This window comes from Hippopotamus amphibius, chromosome 17 (assembly GCF_030028045.1).
Source record: "Hippopotamus amphibius kiboko isolate mHipAmp2 chromosome 17, mHipAmp2.hap2, whole genome shotgun sequence".
NCBI classification, from domain to species: Eukaryota; Metazoa; Chordata; class Mammalia; order Artiodactyla; family Hippopotamidae; genus Hippopotamus; species Hippopotamus amphibius.
The window spans coordinates 46422952-46442572 of NC_080202.1; the positions used below are offsets into that span (position 1 = coordinate 46422952).

The 19621-nt window shown below is 49.3% G+C and overlaps 2 protein-coding genes across 6 annotated transcripts in view; one reads left to right on the forward strand and one right to left on the reverse strand.

Moving 5' to 3' along the window:
* The window catches only part of TBCD (tubulin folding cofactor D), a 165362-nt gene that overhangs the window by 55065 nt on the left and 90676 nt on the right, over window positions 1-19621 (forward strand). The gene's annotated exons all lie outside the window — the stretch shown is intronic.
* On the reverse strand, window positions 31-10718 carry ZNF750 (zinc finger protein 750). Of its 3 annotated transcripts, XM_057714663.1 has the most exons (4): window positions 10573-10685; window positions 9432-9520; window positions 1584-3194; window positions 31-1444 (listed from the first exon to the last, which is right to left on the reverse strand). In XM_057714663.1, the coding sequence occupies exons 3-4, from the start codon at window positions 3023-3025 to the stop codon at window positions 799-801; spliced, it is 2088 nt and encodes a 695-aa protein (XP_057570646.1). In that variant the 5' UTR covers window positions 3026-3194; window positions 9432-9520; window positions 10573-10685; the 3' UTR covers window positions 31-798. The 3 variants fall into 3 exon arrangements, with proteins under 3 accessions (XP_057570646.1, XP_057570648.1, XP_057570645.1); XM_057714665.1 differs by lacking the exon at window positions 9432-9520 and having other exon boundaries at window positions 10573-10718; XM_057714662.1 differs by lacking the exon at window positions 10573-10685 and having other exon boundaries at window positions 9432-10540.

The following is a 19621-nucleotide window of genomic DNA, read 5'->3' on the forward strand; positions in this document are numbered from 1 at the left end:
TGCTGGCTCGGCTCTTTTTTTCACTGAGTTTATTTATCGTCGCAAAGTATTCCATAACACAGAGTTTATGCTTGTCTTTTTATGTATCCTTAAAGTTCACCTGTAAGTTTATTGGAAAATCAGCAACATATACATCATTTCAGGAAGTGGAAAATGAGTCTAAGTGAGTCAGAAGATACACTGTAATGTGGTGAAGACAGAGCACGTTGAGAATAGCTTCCTCAGCAATGCATTCTCTTCAATGGAAATAAATTACTTGTATAAATAGCCTCTTGCTGTCTGTGTATTATTCAGTCATAGCAAATCACAGTGCTTTTTTTTTACACACAGCACTTTAATGCTAGTTCTGGAAATGTCTTTTCCTGGTATTTTTTTTTCCAGTAATTGTTATTTACTTCATAACACACAGTAGATTTAATAGAAAAACAGTTAAAACCATTTGTTCTGGTGCTGAGATATTTATAAGAAAAGTGTTTTAAAGAGATTTCCTCTAAGATGCTAACACCTAAAAGTTACCTTTTAGTCCTATGAGTTTCTTTTGACATTTTACATCAGCTCCTACAGTGTGAGTCATTCAAATATTTTACAACCAGAAGAAGAGGCACCTTTCATTGTTCATGCTTAGTATTTACAAAACTGAATTGAGTTGCAGTTTTATTAAAAAAATTTTTTTTTAGAAGAAAACTGCGTTGTAAAAATATATCAGGTGAAAAACCCACCAGATGAGGGTTTGCGGCTGTCTCGCCGGCACCGCACGATGTGCTCGTGGCTGCCGCCTGTGGCCACCCGGGAGCAGCTCTAAGACACCCGTGTTCTTCTCCGGAGCGTGAACACTCGGGCTGTGTCGCTGGGCTTCGCCTTCTTGGTTCCCTGCTGGGTCTTCCCCGCGTCCCTGGGGCTTGTCCTCTTTTGCCCTTTGGGTCTGAGGCCACACCGGGCCTCCGGGCTCCCTGGGGCTCCAGGGGTGGGTGCGTCTGGCCGGCAGGCAGGCTCCTGGGCGGCAGGCTCGCCGTCTCCTGGGCTGTAGGCCGCCAACTGGCAGAGGGCCACGGCCGCAGTCCGCTTCTGCTCCTCGCAGTCAGCTGCGCGAGGGCCCCGGGCCCTCCCGGCGGGGCTGGGGTCAGGCCCGCCCCTGGAGCTGGCCGCCCCTGTCGGCGGAGCAGGAGTGGAGGTGGGGGCAGCCGCGGGCTCGGCTCCGCTTGGGGGGCTGCGGACGGAGGGCCTCAAGGCCAGGGCGTTGCAGGGGTCCTTCACGGAGAGGTTGAGGGGCGCGTCCTGCGGCTCCACAAGTTCTCCGTAGGCAGGGGTGTGTGCGACGGCCAGCTCAGCCTCTGGCTTCGTGGAGAGGTTCAGCGGGGCTGCCCTGGAGCCGTCCTCTGGGCTGCAGGGCGCAGCCTCCAGGCTCCCCATCTGAGCCGGAACGTCTGTGCTTGCGGCTTCAAGGCTGGAAGAGACACAGAGAGGGTGTCACAGGGACCTTGCTGAGGGCCACTGCCCGTGGTGGGTTTGGGCAAGTACCAGCTCCTCTGATTAAGCACAACCAGAGACACTACCTCAGAGGTTTTGAAGATGGATTCTCTTACCTGTTTGGAGACGCAGCTCTGTTTTCTGCGGCCTGGGAATGTGGGCGCTCCGTGTTCTTCTTGATGGGCTTGAAGGCTGTGAGGCTCTGCTCTGGTGCATTGAGCCTTGCTGGGGCGCCGGCGGCCAGTGTGTCTGAGAGGTTGCATAGGCCAGCGTAGGGCTGGCTTGTCTGTGTGAAGTTGGTGGGGCTCGGCCTTCCCGGGGAGCCTGTGGCCGCGCTGCCCGCGCGTGGGCTCATCTTGGTCCCTTCCGTGTCCCTCTGCCCATCTTTGGAAGGGTCTTTAGCCTCGGGAGTCAGACTCTCTTTCTCAAACTCTGTGTGTTTTTTGTGGGAGATAGAAGAGTTTAACTTGGATGGACTCGTAGCCGGGTAGACCAGGGCAGCTTCTTCCAGTAGGTGTGAGCTTTGATCTCGTGAAATGCCAGCAACAGGTGGGAGTCTGAGGCCGTAGGAGGAGAACGCAGACTCTGGTCTATAAAATCCATAAGGAATCGGCAGATTGGAGTGATACTGCTGGAAGAATCTGTAATGGTCGTATGTGGATGGAGCCGGGTTCAGGTGCTTAGAGATCGGCCCTGGGTGAGGCAGGAAATGTCTTTGGTCTTGGGCCCCGTAGATGGACAGCAGGGGGCTGTCACACTCGGGTGAGTTCCCCGCGAGTAGGTAGGGTGAGTAGATGGTGGCCAGTCCATGCTCTGTGTAAAAGTGAGGTGGGTACTCCGCGATGGTGGGGTGCATGTACGGGGAAGTGGGACCAAACCCTTTTGTGGATGGGATTTTCTGTGGAAACTCAGGCGTGAGGAAAGGTGAGCCAGCTTTCCACGGGTAGCCAGGGGCGTGGAAGGCAGACTTGGTATGGAAGGAGGCAGCTTTGGTGGAGGGGTGGGTCAGGGCCAGTGCTTCAGGAGCCTCGGTGAGTTCCTGCCCTTTGAGTCTGTGCTCCCCGACTGGAACGAATGCTGAAGGCCGGGCAGCGCCTTCCAGAACAGGCTGGGTGCCCATGGCGGCTTCTGGAGCTGGACTCGGGGGTGCTGTTTCCTTGTGGAGAGCTGGCTTCTGTCCAGGGCACCTGTGGGGCCCGTGTACGTGCAGGTCCACGTTTTCCTTAATGTCGTCCTTGGCGAGGCCGTGTTGGAGTTTGGTGTCCAGGTGTGAGAGCCCACTTGGGACTGGCTTGGAGGAGGTGGGCTTTGCTACGGGGTCGGACTGATTGGTTTGCTTAGGGTCCGAAGAGTTCGGTTTGGAGCACTTGGGAACGCGATCTTGCTCAGACACTAAAGTGATGGAGTTTTTACAGAGACCGTATTTCATGTGATTAAAAAGATGTGACTTTTCATTGCAAGTAAAGGGGCACTGGAAACACTTGTACTTGAAGGGCTTTCCCGGGGGCCTGGGAATGTAATGCGGCTTTTTTGGTTTTCGCTCTTTGAGAAGGCTCATTTTCCCTCTGTGATTTGGCGTCTGAGCCCTGCTGGCTCCTGCGCAGTTCAGCTTTGGTGGTTTTTAAGGAAGCAAGTTACCGCTTCTCCTTTGCTTTTCTTTTACTTGAAGCCAGCTCCACGGGCTGCGGGTGTGGCCAGGGACGTCTTGCTGATTTGGGGGCTGGGAGCTGCAATGGAGGAGCAGAGCCTTAGTGTCAGGACGCTGGCTAACAGGCTGACGAGGAGTCAGCCTGTGCTCCCGGGGGTCAGGGAGGAGGTGCAGCAAAGGCCCCTGCAGGTGCAGAGGATGTAACTGCTCTTGCAGGGCAGGTACAAGACGGGCATCAGCTGCCCCTTCTAGATACCCTGGGTGCCACTGCGAAGATTTTCTCTGTTTTCCCAAGTCTGGGCCAAGGGAAGTGTGGTTACAGGAGTGTTTAGCCTCATTTCAGAGAATACCTGTAATTCTTTGAGTTTTGGGAACCTTTAGCCTGTGATCTGAGGCCCGAGGTGCCAGGAAGGTTGCGGACTCAGCAGGCTGAGTGACGATTGAGATCCCACCCCCATCCGTGTGCCTGGAATTTCTGGACCAAGTCCCATCACTGTGCTGGTCTGACTGCTTTAATGTGACCTGAGGAGTCCGGGCTCATGCGTGTGTGTGACATTCACACTTGTGCTCACTGAGAACAAGGCAAACGGGATTGTAACATTCAGTCCACCTGCCCTATTTATTCACAGTGTTCTTTTCTACGAGGGAGTATTTAAAAGTGAAGAACATTTAAAAGTGCCCCCCCCCCCCCCATTCACAGATGAAAAGTCAGCTTGCTGGGTAAGTAGCATTTATGCTGGCCCAGATACAAACGTAAGTGCTGTGTTTATGTTGATTTGAATGATATTAAGATGCTGTGAGCCTGTGTGTGAGTAGACATCCTCCTGCACTGCTGCCTTCCACTGCCCACCTCTCGGACAGCTTGGAGTGAGTTCACGCCCTAGCTCATCCCTGCCTGTCCTGGCCCTACCCGAAGGCAGGAAAACGTAGCAGCCCTCCTGCTAAGAGGAAACCGGAGTGGTTGGCGCCTAATTTTAGGGATGGTTGGATCCTGGGAGGAACCCATCCCAGCCTTTAACCTGTACGAAGGGGCTTCCGGATGCCTTCCCCAGGGTCCTCCTGAACCTGCCCCAAGATTAACCCCCTGGGTTTCCTTCGGAGGGTGCTCCGCACACCCCTGGGCTCTCGCTCTGCCTCAGAGCCCGACGCTCGAGAACAGAGACGTGAGGTCTGGGAGGATCTCAGCAGGGCCGGGCGCGGCTGCGTGTCCAGGACCAGCCCATGGGGTGACTGTGTTTTAGAGAAAGCCTGTGGGTGGGGAGGGCTGGGGGGTGGGTGTGAGGAATCAAGGCCAGCACTTTAATTTGCATAAAAATGTAAGAAGGATTTAGCTTGTCAATATTTTTAAACACTTTAAAAAATAAAGTTAAAAGGAAATAACTTTTTAACTGCAGTTTTGCTTTAAGGAATGAGTAAACATGGACAGTTCTGAGTCTTGTGAAATTGCTCACCTTCTAGGTGTCGGGTTGGTTAAAACATTGAGCTGGAAAGCAGCCTTTTAAAAATAGAGCAATACGCATGGGAAATCTCAGAGACTTGTTTTCACAAAATAAAACGTAACTAGTCTTCTTGCCGTCTCACACATCCTAGATGAGGTAGTGGGTAGCTTGCAGGAGGAGGTTGTAAGCGGGGAGGGAGTGAGGTTTTCATTTCACGTGGATATCTTAAATTCTGAAAAAGCTATCTGATCTTATTTTCAGCAAACTGGTTCCTCTACTCATTTTTTCATATTTCTTAAAAACACAAAGAACCACTCTCCCCCCAACAAGCTGCCTCTGTTAACCTGTTTTATTATCCCGTTCCCTCAAAGGTGTGTTTCTTTACTAAGAGTTGGTTTGGGTGGCCTGCAGCCTTCTGTTGTGGGGAGAATTTATGCAGTGCAGGGGTGCTCAGGCACATATTTTGGATGAGAAGTGAGATTTCTGGCTGCCCTCTCATTGGAGGGTGGGGGTCCCCAGGCCCTCTTTGGGGGTATTCATTGGCAGGGTGTTGGGTGGACAGAAGTCAGGCCGGCGGCACCTGGTGCCTGGCTCTGTGGCTTTGCAGCTCGCCGCCCTCCTCCTCTCCCAAAGTGAGCAGTTGCAGGAGCTGCACAGCGGTGTGAAAGCCCAGTACAGTTAAACATGTGGTCACAGCTTTGCATCTTCCTAATTTCCCCTGATTAAGGGAAAATGCGAAATAATTCTTTATGAGTTCAGTCCTTACCTTGTGGGGCAGGTATGCCCTGGGCTATAAAAGCATGATTTCCTGCCTCCCGTCAGGAAGCAATTCCAGCCAGCTCGGGGCCAGCCTGATAAGTCAGGGCGGCCTGTGCTGGCATGTCCCATTATGCTCCCTGGTTCTGAAGGCGTGAGAACCTCTGCAAGTCAGGTTCCCATGATTGTATAGGATATGTTATGGCAAAGATCTGAAAAGTGATGATTTCATCACTAGCTGGAAGCATCATGATCAAAATGATGACAGTTGCAAAATGTTTATCGAGTGTGAGCCCACAGCCTTGGTGGTACTAGGAGTGGACACAGACACACACCTGCCGCACCCAGGACACAAACCAGCTGAAAACCCCCTTGGATTTAAGAAAATGATAGTGTTAGCTTTAGAAGCAGTATTATTTAATATTCCTCATACTTTTAGGCAAAAATATAAATAAGCCCACTTTGGTTACGTTTTCTAAAAGGTTTATAGGAGGCAAGTTGTATGTAAGTTATCATAGCATTACCCAAAATAGTAGTTTGGGAAATAACTGCTCTTATGTTAATATGTACTTTTTTCACTCGAATGATGTCATGCCCACGGTTTTGGTCTGAACGTTTTGTTCTTTGGTCAGTTAGCTTACAGGGGTAGTAAACAGGTTTTCAGGGGTTGATTTCCTTGGTGCCTGTGTTCTGGGAGGTGAGAGTATTCCAGGGCATAATTGTTGAAAGCGGAGCCTGGATGGAGTCACAGGAGCAGTAGTTCTAGTAACTTTGGGTAAACTGACCTCTCAGGGTTGCGCAATTCGCTAATTAAAATAAGGGAGCGCAGCTGCTTCAGACGCTAATGGAGATGGGCTAGTTCACTGGGTTATAAAAACGCAATAATGTTAGAGAAGTAAGTGGGGGTAAGATTGAGGCTTCTTTAAGCTTCCAAGGGGGATAGCCTTTGGGAAGATGATGTCAGTCTGTGAGTTCTCTCCTACCCAGGTGAGGTTTACAAGGATGAGATGTTAAAGCTGAGTGCCCGGGACCTCGTCATTCGGGCCATCTGCAGAGACAAGGTTTGCTTGTCTCTGGCCAGTTTATATCTGCCAGGTTTTCTCAGGGTATGAACCAAAAAGAAATAAGTAGCATAATGTTCATTGCAGCATTATTTACAATAGCCAGGACATGGAAATAACCTAGATGCCCATCAGCAGATGAATGGATAAAGAAGATGTGGCACATATATACAGTAGACTATTACTCAGCCATAAAAAGGAATGAAATTGAACTATATGTCATGAGGTGGATAGACCTAGAGTCTGTCATACAGAGCAAAGTAAGCCAGAAAGAGAAAAACAAATACTGTATGCTAACACATATATATGGAATCGGAAGAAATGGTACTGATGAAACCAGTGACAGGCAAGAGTGGAGATACACAAGTAGGGAATGGACTTGAGGACACGGGGCTGGGGTGAGGGGCGAAGGGGAAGTTGGGATGAGGTGAGAGAGCAGCATAGACATATTTACACTACCAGCTGTAAAATAGATAGCTAGTGGGAAGTTGCTGTATAACAAAAGGAGATCAACTTCATGGGAGATGCCTTGGAGGGCCAGGATGGGGAGGGTGGGGGGGAGTCGCGGGAGGGAGGGGATATGGGGATATGTGTGTAGATGCAGCTGATTCACTTTGGTGTAGTTCAGAGACGGGTACAAGAGTGTAAAGCAAATATATTCCAATAAAGAGTTTAAAAAAAAAAAAAAAAATATATCTGCCAGGCCTGGTGCAGGCTGGCAGTGGAAAAAGAGTGTTGTTGTCAAAACAGTATAATCCAGAATTTAACTGTTTGTAGTGAGTTCAGATTAGCAATCAGAGGTGAGGTTTTTTCTAAAGGTGATACAATTAGTATTTCACCATCCTTGTCCTGGGAAAGCCAGTATAGTCTGAGGGGCTGCATAGGGAGAGGTTAAAAAAGCACAGCCCTGGGTTCGGCTTTCCTCGGAGAGCTGCAGCGTTAGCATGTTAGTTAAAAATGCAGATGATAGCCTGGTCCCAGAAGGATGTTTGTGGGACCCAGTGTTTTTCACCCTTCTTTCACTTCCCACTGGGTCAGCAGGAGGTGCTGGGAGCCCTGCGTGTCAGATCAGGGTCAGGGTGCTGTACTCGCGTGCGGGAGGGGGCGCCTGCCCGCCTGCCTGCGAGCAGCTGTTGGTGTGAGGCCTGCCCTCAGCGGTGCCCTCCGTGGAGGGGTGTCCCCCTCTGAGGGGAGCAGGTGGGGAGCAGCGCCACAGAGACACCACGGTGGGCGGCCTGAGCCTGCTCCATTTCAGAACACCCTTCTGTGACTCCTCACCTGCCGTCACCCCTCTCTGTGCCCTGCCTGTGGAGGCCCAGAAGCTGGCCCTGGCCTCCCCTCCCGCAGGCCTGGGCGGTTGGGCGGTGCTGCCCACATGGCGCTCTGAGCAGCTCGTGGTTTCGTGTCCACGGGGCTTTGTCTGCTTGTTTCCGAAGCACTGCGGCGCCAAGTGCATGTCTCTCAGTAGCCTCCTGAGTGTGGACAGTGAATGTAGTTGCCAGTTGTTAGGGTGATCGTGGAGTGGCCGGCATGTTTAACAATTTTCTAGGGAGTTTGAACTCAGAAAAATCGGCAAGAGAAAGATTTTTTTTGAACTTTGATAGGACACAATAGAGGTAATTATAGCTTAACTTTATAGGGCATTGCTGTGACGTGCTGGGCAGCTATGTGTGTCATGTGCGCTAACCTCTGCACTGGAATAATCTCCAGCCCTCCCCGGTGGTGTCCAGCCGCCTGGCAGGGAGCCTCGCCAGGTAGTGCGTTCTGAAGGGCACGCTATAATTACAATATTGTGATGTGGCGTTATTGCATAACTCAAGGACGCGCCATTGTCGCCTACCCACTGTAATGTCGCAAGAACGAGATTTGTGAGTTTTACTCCAATTGAGCTTTTCCAGTGATTAACTACCACTCCCTCCCAGACTTTCGGTTCTTTAAAATGAAGGATAAACTTCAGGGCAGCCATGACCGAGGGGAAAAGACAGTTTTTTCTGGAATATAGTTTGGAAGAATGGATCCAGGAAGACAGCCAGGGGCTCTTTCTGGTTTCAGCCAGAGATCCTGGGTTACAGACAGCGCGTTTAGCAGTCAGCGCGCAGCTTCCACGTTCGGGGCACCTCTCTAGAGCCAGAACGCCAACCTGCCTGCCTCCTCACCTTAAAGCACCAGCACTGGAAGGACTTGGCTGATACAAAAGAAAAATCAGGATAACAAGTGTAGATAGGTTTTGATTACATTAAGTCTGATGTCGATCAGATTTGACCAGGAATTTGGTCAGTAATTGTTTTCATGCAGGTTTATGAGAAACTTTTATATAAGAGTAAGAAAACCCCTTTTTGTATATACAGGGGTTTAGTTAAGGTTCAGTTAAGGTTTTTTTAGTTAATTTTTTTTCTTTTATAAGCTTATGTCAAAACAGCACTTATTTTTAAACTGGAAAAGGTTTTAAAATTAAATTATAAATTAAGATCAGCAACTAGTTATATATATGTATATACATGATCCTTTTATGTTGAAACTTGTGGTTTATTTTTAAGGTGAGGAACAGATAAGCAATAACATCAATTTGAGTCTTGGTTTAAAGTTTATGAATTTTGGGACTTCCCTGGTAGTCCAGTGATTAAGACTTCACCTTCCAGTGCAGGGGGTGTGGGTTCAGTCCCTGGTCAGGGAGCTAAGATCCCACATGCCTCCTGGCCAAAAAACTAAAACATAAAATAGAAGCAATATTGTAACAAATTCAATAAAGACTTTTAAACATGGTCCACATCAAAAAAAACTTAAAAAAAATAAAGTTTATGAATGTTATGGTAGAAATGAGGACTTCATATCCAAAGAAACTTGTTTATACTCTTAGAATAAAGTGTAAGCCTTATTAAAAGTTTTGTAACAATGGTCTCCTTTCCAGCACTACACCTGCTGGGTCCTGAGTAATCCGCAGAGAAAAGAGCAGGGCACAGAGACTCCGGGCTGGGGATTCACTGAATAGATAGTTTAAGATACATCTGAGAGGAGTTTTGAAAGAAAACTGGCATTTGAGAAGAAATAGTAGGTACTTACCAGAGGCGGGGAGGTGGAAGCCGTGGCTGTGGCTGCCGGGCCAGAGCAGGACCTGTTCTCACGCTTGCTCTCGCTGAAACTGGAGCCGGCTGTTCCAGTGGGAGGGATTTAATGTAGGAGTTGAGCCCTCGGGGCGTAGAGATGCACCTGATATTCCTCCCGCCCGCAGCTACGATTCATGTGTTTGCCCCCACCAAGCCGGCCGGCCAGCGCCACCTCTGTGCCTCACGGCAGCTTCCTGCCCAGGTTTCGTGAGTGCCATGTGAGTGCCGCCCGGCTTTCTGCGGACGCGGGGGTTGCACGTGTTCGAGGTTAGGATAGAGGCCTCCCAGGGGAGCCACAGCGTGTGTGGGAAGCAGGAGCGGATGCTGATATTTAGCCTGAAATGCATCTCCTCTAACAGATGCTGACAGACCCGGTGTACCTCCCTGTGAGGGTCTGATGGAGCCTTTGTCACCCTCCACCCCGGGGCCTGGGAGACCTGCCCGGGTTCTCCTGGAGAGCGGGAGGGGGGCCGCCTCAGCTGCCTCGGGGACCTGCTGGCACACGCCCGGAACCAGCCCTGAGCCAGCCCTGAGCGTGGCTGCCCCGCCGCGTGGCCGTGTGCTGCCGCTGGGAATGGCCTGCGTGCCCTCGCTTGGCCCTTTTCTTTTCAAATAAGTAAGCACTTAATTTGTGATCCAGGGCACCCCCCTCCCCTTCAGCTGGCTGCTGTTGAGTCTGTGGCTGCCTCCTTGCTCTTGGTGAGGCTGCGTGTGGTACGGGCGTGGGGACAGGGAGAGGGATGTGTGCTGCATGGGCCCAGGTGCCAGGGTGGGCCTGCCAGGCCAGATGCTGTTTTAGTGTTTTCTTTTAAGGCTTAAGATTTTACTCGGCTTTACCTTCATATTGAATTGAAAAAAAAGTTTTTTAGTTACTTTTGTCCAAATTAGACATCCACATAATTTAGAGAGTAAAAAAATAGTTGTCTTGTCACAAAAAAACAGAGGTTCCTGATGTTCCCCTTGCCTCTTGCTGGTGACAAGCCACCCAAAACAAGCAGCTTAAAAAACTACCATTTTATGATCTTGGGATTTTGTGGGTCAAGAGTCTGGCTTGCGCTGTGTGAGCCTTATGTCCCATGGTGGTAGCGGGCACTCACCTGCCTCATGTCCTGGGGGAGCAGCTGGGCCCTCCTCCTCCCTTTAGTTTCACTCCAGAGGATGGTGGTCAGTCTTACTCCACGTGGGACTCGGAGTGCAAAGCAGAAACTTCCAGTCCTCCGAGAGGCTAGGCAGAGAATCGTCCCAGCCCCGTGGTGTCACGCTTGGCTCCCTGGGTTTGAGGGAGGGGATGGGCCCCACCTCTCAGTGGGAGGGTGTCAGCTGGCTGCACCCCTCCCATCCTCCCTGCCAGGAGCCCCACTTGGATCTTTTCTTAGCTGAGGATTTTGGTATTTACCTCCTTGATTCCAAATAATGTTTTTCTATTGCTAGTTTTGTTCCCTCTCCTCCTCTCACTGCTCCCAGTTTTGGGTATTGTCTGTTGACTTGCCTTTATGGGAAATAAGAGGGTACCTCTTTGGCACCTCTACCTCCATGCCTGCCTTCCCCGTCATCTGAGATTTCCTCTGCCTCTTTCCTACATTGGAATCCAGGCTTCCTGGATCCCATGTTGTCCTCTCTCTTGGGTTGATCCTTCGTTTGGGTATGAGGCACAGCCCTTTTGTAGGCTCCTGAGAAAGAATGCAAGAGAGGTGAATCTTTGGAGACCCTGAATGACTGAAAGGTCTTTTTCTACCCTTCTTCCTGGTTGATAGTTTGACTGGGTATAGAATCCTAGGCCAGAAAGCATTTACTGTCAGTGTTTTGAAAGCGTTCTCCATTGATCTGGCTTTCAGTGCTGCTGCTGAAAAGTTTGATGTGATTCGGATCCCTGACTCTCTCCCCCCAACTTTTTAATATGAAAAATTTCAAACATACAGATGAGTTGTAAGAATTTGACAGTGAATGCTCAGACACACACCCAGCACTGGTTCTGCAATGAACATTTTCCTCTGCCCTACCACTCATGGCTCTCCACATTCCCTCCCCTAAGCCACGTGTCGGTCCATCTCAGGTATTTGCTGCATTTCAGAGTCAGTGACAGACATCACTCACTTTACCCCTGAACACATCAGGCATGTTGTTAACTGTTTACACTTCTTCTTTTAAAGGCAGAATTCACATATGATGAGGGCACAGATCCCAAGCGTACCACTCCCTGACTCTTGTGTGTGCCCCGTGTTGGGAAGTCGAGCATTATGGCCACCCCACTGGGAAGCAGCCACGGGATAGATCTTCTTCCTTCGTAGATTCGTTTTACCTATTGTAGAATTTTGTGTAAATGGTGATTCCCTGATTCTCTACGTGCCACTGCTTCTCTCCTGCAGGCTTTTTTCTCTATCCTCAGTGTTTTAACCTTCCTTAGCTTTTTTTCCCAACCCTTCTTTTAAGTATTCTGCTATTATTATTTTTGGTTTCCAAGAGTTCGTGCTTGTTCTCTGAATGTTCCTTTCTTAGTATCTTATTCTTAGGTAGTCATTGCAATAGCCTCTCTTATTTCTCTCAGGATTTTAATGATGATTTTTGGGGCAGGTGGTGTGGTTCTCCTTGCAGTCTTCATTTCTTCCACAAAAGTTTTCTGTTTTCATTGTGACCATTGCTGGAGAGTTCACTGTCTTGGGGTGGGGTGGGGGGTTGTCAGACACTTATTTGTTTACTGGGCGTAAGACCCTGTGCTAAATAAGTATTCTATCCACGTTAATCTGTTTAATCAACTCAGCAACTCTTTAAAATGGGAACTGTCAGGAGCCCGATTTGCAGAGTCAGGTAGCACAGAGAGGATAAGTAACTTGGCCAAGGTCACCCAGCCTGAAGGACGACAGAGCAGAGTCCTATAGGCAGTGGAAGTCCCTCTTGCACTGGGGGAGGGATGCTCATGTCTGTGAGTTGGATCGGGGACTTGTGCTCTGTGGCTGCTGCCAAGACACTCAAGTCTTGGCTCTGTTCTTTTCATCCTTCTATGACTTGGAGCAGTTATCTGACCTGGGCCTCAGCCTTCTCCTCTGTAGAAGGTACCTTGGAAGCCTCTACTTGTGGGTTTTCTTTGGAGCCTGATGGGTTAATTACAACATCCCACCAAATTGCATTTGTATGGTGGGAATGGTATGTGTCACAGAACAAAACAACTTTAATGAAGGAAGCAGATTGCTTATACTTTTGACCTTACAAGCAAATACAAGTTAGTTTTAATTTTAATTGTTAGCACACCTTTCAGGGTACAGGATCCAGAGGAAAGGAAAAAGAAATGAAAACTCTACAGAAAATTCAAGGCATAATTTCAGTTTGTCTAATTTTGGTTGTTGTTAGAGGCAGTAAGTCCTAACCAGCTGCCAAGATGACATTCATTAAGTTCCTGAGATGAACACATGTTCTGAAAGGTCCTGTCCTCCTGGCCCCGGGAGGCCCCTGAGAAGGGTAGCGGGGGATGGTTCCTGAGGCTGAGGGGCACCTCGCTGCCCAGACGATCTCTCGGGGTCTCCCTGAGACATGAGCTCCACCTTCGTGGGTCACGTGAGATGGGGTGGGGTTCAGGCCCCGGGCAGGATGCTCTTCCCCTGGAGGGTGTGGGTGGTGGGGCTGCTGGAGGGCAGGGCAGCCTCGTGTCTCCCGTGGCAGCTCACACTCATGCACATGCACACGTGTGCGCACACGTGCTCACTAGGCCTTTGTTCATTGGTTGGAGAATGAGTACGGGGTACAAGGACAGACACCTTCCCGCGTCACCCTGCCCCCGTGCTGACCTCCCCGCCCCACACTATCTCCAGCTTCGCGCCTCAGGCCTGTGTGCTCCTCAGGCTTCCTCGGCTATAATTCGCTCCAGTTGGGGCCCCACAGTGGGCAGCCTGTCCAGGGGGATGGGTCCTGAGATGGCCCCACTTCGGGCCCTTCTGCTTGGCCCCTCTCCCTGGGGCTTGCGTTGTTCCCACGTCCTCCTTTCTGCCTGTGTCTTGGTGTCAAACTCTGCTGCCGACATTTGGCCTCTGTGTCTTGGTCAAGGCAGGATCTGTCTGTAGATGGAGGGGAGGCCCTGTGCTGGAGGGTCCCGCCGCTTTCCTGGGCTCTTTGCGGCCCTGCAGCCTGTCTGCTTGTGGGCTCCCGGCCCCACCCTTGTGCTGCTCGGAGGTGCCGGGGAGTAGGCTGCCACTGTTTGCACACGTGCTCCGGGCTGTTGTCCTGACCCAGCCCGTGTGTGCTGGGAGGCTGCCCCCATGGGCCTTGCAAGAGGCTGGTGCCTGGGACCTAGCTCAAGCTGAGCATGGTCTGTGCCGGGCTGGACACGTGCCCACCAGGCTGTCAGAGTCCTCCCCTGTCACATGTGTGACAGCTGGGCCCATGAGGCCAAGTGTGGAGAGCATGAGGTACACACCAGCTGGAGCCATGGTCGTCTTTCTCAGGTGGTGTACTTGGTTTCTCAGTAAAAAAAAAAAAAATCCTGAGGGTATCAATTGATTTTTGCTTATTAAGCAGTTGGAAAATAGAAATGAAAGTAGAGTTTATTTGGCTGTCTAGTGAGGCAGGCCAAAGGGTGTGAGAGTGTTTGGGGAAAGTTTTATTGTTGGACGTTTACCTTCCTTTGATGAGTAAGCGGAGGGCTTCATTTGTAACTTGAAATCCGAGGTGTGTAATGCATTACTTGAATTTTAATTTGCTTATTATTCCAGTAATGCCACTATTTGAATGTTTGTAAAACTGGAGGTACTTTATGTTTTGGAGGGGAGCACATGGGCCCTTTTCCTGCTAGGCTGTCCAGTGTCTGGTACTCAGGGATGGTGGGTGTGGGGCTGCCGGTTTCGGTGTGTGTGGCCTGTGGGCAGCTTTTGTGCCTGCAGCTCCCGCGGCTCCTCCCTGATGACGCCTTCCCTCAGAGAGGTGTGGAGCCCAGCAGAGCTGAGCTGGACCCTGGGCTCCTCCTGGCTTGGGAAGCCCATGTAGGGGCCAAGGGCGATGGAGGGGTTCTGCTTTGGACAGGGTCTCCGAGCCCAGCGTGATCCGGGCTGTGGCTTCTGTGTCTTAAGTGAAACTTGAAACCATGAGCTCTGACTTGTTTTTGTCTTTGGCTGGGAGACTGATTCAGGTTTGTGAACTTGGGCCAAGATTCGAGGGTTCCCACAGCTTTCTTCACCTCTTCCCCCCTGCCTGCCCGACAGTATCATGCCTGTGTTTCAGGGTCCTCGCTGGTCCGTCCTCGGGCTGGTTACAGTTTTCCAGGGCTGATTACGTGGCACTTTACCTCTGTTTATTGAATTTGTATGTATATATGTATTTATTTACATTAAATTAAAAAAAATTTTTTTTGGCTGTGCCACGCGGCTTGTGACCATGTGCCCCCTGCCGTGAAAGTGCGGAGTCCTAACCACTGGACTTCCTCGAATTCCCTGAATTTGTATTTAGAGGGTACTTTTTACCTGTCGTCTCAAGATACGTTCAAAATCACGTCTAGAAGTCCCTTAGTTAAAATGAACAAGGACAAGGAAAAAATTAGCACACAGATTTTTTTTATCTCATGCTGCAAATAACATTGGTGAAAACATTATAATAAAAGAGCCGTGAACAGACTAGACAGGCCCCCTTAGTCGCTCCCTTGTTCTGCTTGACCCCGGCTGCCGGCCCTCGTGCGTGCGGTGTCGCGTCGCTCTGCTGGCCAGGCTCACTTCCCGAGCTTGGCCCCCAAGGCCACTGTCAAGCTCCATCCATGGCATGAATCTTTTTTTCCTTTTTTTTCCAGACATTGTTTCGGTTCTTTCTCAAATCTTCCTTGTTTCTTCACTATGGTTTCCATTTCTCTTTTAATATTCTAGGCCTGTGTTTCCGGTATTGTCTGTTAGGTTCTGTTTTTGTCCAAAGTGCTTGGGCTTCTGATCCTTTTGTGGTATCTGCAGACTCCCTCATGTGCATGCCTTTCTTGTGTAATTTTGCAATGATTGCCTTTTATTCCACCTGTTTCGAGGCAGCTGATTACGGTGCTTTCCCAGGACCTAGGGCACAGCCTGGAGTAGGCTTCCTGTGGGTCCCTCAGTGTGGGCTCACCCACCTCAAGGTGGCACGCGTGGCTCAGGTGGGGCTTGGACTCCTCATAGAACTTCCCCTCTTCCAGGGCCCCAGAAGGATCCAGGCACTGTTGGCAGCTGTGCTAGTCCTTGTTGTTACCAAGAGCTCCTGCCTGGGTGGCCTGGAGCTGTGCAGGGTCTCAGCAGGCCCAAGGCAACGTGCTCTGAGTCTGCCTCAGCGTGAGACCCGAGCCCTCAGCCACAGGGCATGTGATGCTCCCAGGCACGCTTGCCAGAAATAATGGAAACAACAATTTGAGTGAGAATCTTCATTGAGTACCTCCTGGGTACCAGACATTGTTGTGTGAATTCTCATGGTCACCCTGGGGACTGCAGCATTCAGATGAGAAGGTGAGGGCTTGTCCAGAGCCAAAGGCACAGTTGCCCCCTCTTCCTCCAGCACTGCGCTGCTGGAGGTTCCTTTTCACAGGCCGCCACCACACTGCTGCGGTGGCTGAGCTGGGGCCTCTGCCAGCATCCCCTTCCCTTCCGGTCCTGAGGGAGGGTGTGCGTGAGGTGGAAGCAAGGCATGGCCGTGCGCTCCTGGGGCAGGTCCAGGGGTGGCGCTTCCATGGACTGTGTATGTGGGCGCTGGTCTGCTGATGCCTGTGGTACAGCCGCTCCCCTCACCCTGTCCTGCCATGGCTCCTCCCTCTCCCACCACCCTGTGTCCCCTGCAGCTCCCCCCCCCCCACCCAGACCCCCTCCTCTGCTCATGCAGACCCAGAGGCAGTGCTGTCATGAGGTATGCCAGCTCTTCCATGACATGACTGCGTCCTCCAAGTTGGAGGCTGGGAGGCCAGAGGGTGGATATGGGCATCGCAGCATGTGCTCAAGGGTCCCCCTTGTCCTTGCTCTCCCCTCCCCATGCCCAGATCATACCAACACCAGGTCCCATAGCAGAGGCAGAGGGAACAGATGTGCATAGACTGGTCGCTTGGTGTCATCCGTGACTGACACAGGTACCTGTTAATACTTGAGGCTGTGGAAGCAGAAATCAGTAGGGCTGCAGGGATAAATGGACGCATCTGGTGTCCTCCTGAGAGCTGACAACACCTCTCTCGATTGTTGACAGTTTATTTATGAAATAGAATAGTGGATGAACTAGAACAACAGGGAGCCTAGTAGCTAAGACTTAGACAACAGAAAAACAGGCCTGATTCCATGGGTGTAGGGCTTTGCAGCTGCTGTGGTTGAGGGGATGCAATCTTAGACACGGAGGAACATTTACAAATGCTGCACATTTACTAGTAAGGCCGTAAAACAAGTCTCAAGAAATTACAAAGAACCACTGGTGTACAGATTACATTCTCTGACCACAAAGCAATGACGTTAAAAGTCAGATAACAGAAAGATAAAGGTATGACATGAATTTTAAGTTTGAAAATACATGGATTTCTAAATAAGACGTGTCAAAGAAGAAATCCCAATAGAAATTTTATAATAAAAACTTAAAGATAGGAGTGAACAGTAACAAAATTATTATCTATCAGAACTCGCAAGATGCAGGGAGTTGTGAAACGATGGCCCGCGGGCCCAAGCTGGCCTTGGCCTGTTTTTGTATGGCCTTGGAGCCAAGAATAGTTTTTCCTTTTTTCAGCATTGTTTAAAACAAAGAAAGAAAAGGGAAGCAGCTAGTGGTCTGCAAAGCCTGAATGTTCTGCAGAAATGGCTGCTGACCCCACCCCCCGCCTTAGAATATTGTAAGAGAAGAGAAGAGAGGCTCAGACTGCCAAGGAAAGAGCCCGGGGAGGGGCGGGGAGACAGGGAGGGGAACACGAGAAATGGGTGAGGGAGAAGACACAGGTCTGTAAGGACCAGCAGCCAAAAGGCCTGCCGAAGAGAGAGACTTCCAGCTCGTTGACAGAGCAGGAGGGCACGTGTGTGAGCAATAGTAGTTACCCGGATAGGGGCCATGAGGCAGGTCCTGTGGGAAATACAAGCCGCATGTTCAGAATATCTTTTGCTGATAACTTTGATAGCTCAGACAAAATAGACGTTCCTAGAAAAATATAACTTAAAATTGACACCGGTAGACGTGGAAAGGTAACTTATCTGTGCTTTAGTACCCTTATCGATGAATTGGGATGATAACTATCTGAGGTTTTTTAAAAAATAGGTCCGTTGAGATAGAATTTGTATTCTGGATGGTTCACCCATTTAAAGTGTACGAATCAATGGCTTTTAGTTTATTCACAGAGCTGTGCAACCATCACCACAATCAGTTGTAGGACCTTTCGTCACCCTAGAAGGCGCCCCATGACCCTTAGCTGTCACCCGAAACCCCCATCCTCAGTGCTGCACAGCCACGAATCTGCCTTCTATCACTGTGGATTTGCCTGTTCTAGTTGTTTCGGATAAGTAGAATCATATAACATGGGGTCCTTTGTGACTGGCTTCTCTCTCCTGGCATGATGTTTTCAAGGCTTATCCATGTTGTAGCAGGTGTCAGTGTTTCATTTTATTTTTTTGCTGAAGAATGCTCGATAGTGTGGTGTATTAATTTGCTAGGGCTGCCATAACAAAGTACCCAGACTAGGTGGCTTAAACAGCAGAAATTTATCCTCCCAGTTTTGAAGGCTGGATGTCCTGAGATCGAGGTGCTGGCAGGGTTGTTTCTCTCAAGGCCTTTCTCCTTGGCTTGCAGGCAGCCGCCTTCCTGCTGTGTCTTTGCACGGTTGCCCTTTGGCCTCTGTGTCCAGATCGCCTCTTCTTATAAGGACAGCAGCCCTGTTGGATTTGGACTTATCCGTGTGGTCTCATTTTACCTTAATTACCTCTTTAAAGGTAGTTTACCCTGTCTCTGAATATAGTCCCATTATGAGGTATTGGGGCTTGGGACTTCAGCATGTAAACTTGGGGGACACGATTCAGCTCATAAGGATGGACCACACTTTGTTTATCCGTGCGGCAACTGATGGAGGTTTGGCTGCTGCGAGTGTGCTGCTGCTTTACGTTCCCGCCAGCAGGGCATGGGTTCCAGTTTCCCCACATCCTCACCAACACCTGTCATTTTCCATTTTTTAAAAAATTATAACCAACCTAGTGGATATCTCATTATGGCTTTGATTTGCATTTCCCTGATGACTAATAATATTGATCTTTTCATGTACTTGTTGGCCATTTGTGTTTCTCTGGAGAAATGTCTATTCAGATCCTTTGCCCATTTTTAAATTGGGTTGTTTGTCTTTTTGTTGTTGAGTTGTACGAACTCTTTGTATGTTCTGGATTCTAGACCCTTATCAGGTAGATAATTTGCAAATATTTTCTCCATTTCTGTGATTGTCCATTTTCTTGATCTTATATTTGTATTGTGTCATTTTTGATGTAAAAATTTCACCTTTTTTTTTTTTTTCCCTTGCTGAGTGGATTGTGGGATCTCAGTTCCCTGACCAGGGATTGAACCCCTCCCTTGGCAGTGAAAGTGTGGAGTCCCAACCACTGAACCCCTAGGGAATTCCCTCACCATTATTTGTTTGTTTTTTGGCCACACCGCATGGCATATGGGATCTTAGTTCCCAACCAGGGATTGAACCCATGCCCCTGCATTGGAAGCACAGAGTCCTAACCACTGGACCGCCAAAGAAGTCCCCCACACCATTGTTTTAATTCTCTCATTTGAGTTATTTTTATGTGTGCAGTTTTGAGTGGTGTGAATGTATATTTGTATATGTACATACACACACAGGCATATGTATGGATTTTTAAAGGGTATCTTTAACTTTTTTGTTTTTAAATATTTGATACTTTTAAAATTAGAATTGAGATTGTTTATGAAAGAATTTATACTTTGATGAAGGAAGTATTAAGCATATCTAAATGGTATGTGTTTAGAATTTATACTTGACACATGTATGGAAGCCATGCTAGTTATAAAACATCTTGTGCCATATGGGTTTATCTATGTTATTTTTAAGAGTTGAAATTCATACTTTGGCTCAAAACTAAGATTGTGACATTTATGAATATAAAGTGCTTTGGTTGTGTATGTGTTAGTTATATGCAGTGTGCTCAGAAAGCAGTGTCTGTCCACATAGTTTATTATTTTAGTTGATAATAT